The sequence below is a fragment of the Raphanus sativus genome, unplaced genomic scaffold, assembly GCF_000801105.2.
Source record: "Raphanus sativus cultivar WK10039 unplaced genomic scaffold, ASM80110v3 Scaffold3013, whole genome shotgun sequence".
In the NCBI taxonomy this organism is placed as follows: Eukaryota; Viridiplantae; Streptophyta; class Magnoliopsida; order Brassicales; family Brassicaceae; genus Raphanus; species Raphanus sativus.
Window position 1 is genome coordinate 1 of NW_026618320.1, and position 2,002 is coordinate 2,002.

Consider the following 2,002-nt stretch of genomic DNA (forward strand, 5'->3'; position numbering starts at 1 on the left):
CTGAATATTCTATTTTGAAAACTATTGATTTTCACAGTGCATACACTTTTTCTATTTTGAAAACTATTGATACAACTATACAAACTGAATATTCTATATATGGAATAAATTGTCTATAATTTTTTTATTTTCTTACAAATGTTATAACTTATGTATCAGTTTTTAATACCATATTAACTCATATTTGTATATGTTTTCTACTTTTAATACAGAAATTATATTTTTAGATATTTTATACATAAATCTAATTATACAAATGTTTGATTTGCTTACATGATCTAATTATACAAATTTTTGATTTGTTTATATGATGTCCAATAAATATTGGTCATGTAATTTACTGTAGAACGCAAAAAGTTATTCGATGTAATTAAACATATTGTTATTTTTAAATATGTTATATTAATACACATATTGCAAACCATATAGAATATTTAGTATAAACAAAAAAATGAAAATTGACACCCGCTCGGTCGAGCGGGTCAAGATCTAGTTTTATCTTAAAGGGGATGATATCTGTGAACTTTTTGGTTTATTTTAGAAACAAAAAGAGGTATATTATAGTTAACACTTAAAATATTCCATGTGATACCCATAATACTAATATACAACTAGTGGAGTGAATTCAGATAAATGAGTCAGTTACTTCACGTGGTTAAGAATTCAAAGTAAGCTTGGCCACATATGCCTTGTTGGTTGGTATATATAGTGTACTTTGTTTGACTTTTCAGCATCACAGAACGCACCAACATTGATGATGCATGAAAATTTTATTGTCCGGACGTGTAATCTATAGGGTCCTGGCCATGTTTTTTGGATCATATTATATATGAAAACAAAATAAGAACCAATCCTTGTGTTGATCTTCAATCCCACACCTCTTGTGTCACTTTCTATCTCTCTCTTCTCAATTTCTCAGCTCCTTTATTTGCTTCTACACAGATTCACTCTATAAATCTCATTATATTGCTATATTCTCCAAGCTTCGACTTATACAACAAAAGGTACGTAGATTCTTACATTCTTTATTACTTTGCAGTATATTGACTAGCTAAGAAGAGTTGGCTAGTTAAAGATTTTTATTTGTTGTGTTTGTAGAAGCAGGTGAGAGTATCAATGGAGAAGAACATCAAGAGATATGATGTATGGAGATCTTTAAAAGATGGAGATTTTCAAGAAGATGATGTGTGGGGTGTTCTTGATGGATATCATCAACCCTCGTATACAATCAGCAACCATACGAGTAAACCCTCTTTACTAGCCCAAAGTTTTCTTTCGAGTGAGCCTAGGATGATTCCAGAGAGGCATAGCATAGAAGGAATGGCACATATGGGACAACACTCTGCTCCTGTGAATGTTCCTGAGTGGTCAATGGTTCACAGAAAGAAGACAAAGAAAGCAGATGATGATGATGATGATGATGATGAGAATGTATCACCGGAAGAGTATTTTCTGCGGCGGAGTCGATCATCATCGTCGTCCTCGGTTATGGAAGGAGTTGGAAGGAAACTGAAAGGAAGAGACTTGAGCAGAGTCAGGGATGCAGTATTGAAGAAAACTGGATTTCTTGAATAGACAAAAGGATTGTAATTGTATTATATTGTTTAAATATATATATTGTTTATATATATATAATGTCTATATTTTCACTAGCATTAGGAACTATTAGAATTTTCTTTTAAAAAAATCTCTAGTTTGCTAAGATGTATGTATATGTGAATTAATTTGGCATAATAAAATAAGGGTGAATTGGCGAAATAGCTTTTTGTGGAGTTGAAATTAACAATCTAACTATGATTTTGACATAATTGATTGAGTGACTCTTTGACCTCCTTTGCGCCGGTTATACCCTCTAACGTAATAGGTTACCGGTTACAAATCTTAAAGTAAATGATGTGGCTTGTTTTTGTTTGCATATTAACCATCGCATAATTCACGGAGCACGTGGTTTATATTCAACACATATGATATAAGTGTATGCATCGAGAAGAGTGGATAACAG

General features: G+C 31.8%; 1 protein-coding gene across 1 annotated transcript; it reads left to right on the forward strand.

Moving 5' to 3' along the window:
• The first annotated feature begins 848 nt into the window (after positions 1 to 848).
• On the forward strand, positions 849 to 1,758 carry LOC108854175 (protein S40-6). Its single transcript, XM_018627685.2, has 2 exons — positions 849 to 1,004; positions 1,099 to 1,758. Exon 2 carries the CDS (start codon positions 1,117 to 1,119, stop codon positions 1,573 to 1,575), a length of 459 nt encoding a protein of 152 aa, XP_018483187.1. The 5' UTR covers positions 849 to 1,004; positions 1,099 to 1,116; the 3' UTR covers positions 1,576 to 1,758.
• Positions 1,759 to 2,002: the final 244 nt, after the last annotated feature.

Coding starts and splice junctions, on each gene's coding strand:
- LOC108854175 (XM_018627685.2), top strand. CDS start 1,117: ATGGAGAAGAACATCAAGAGATATGATGTATGGAGATCTTTAAAAGAT.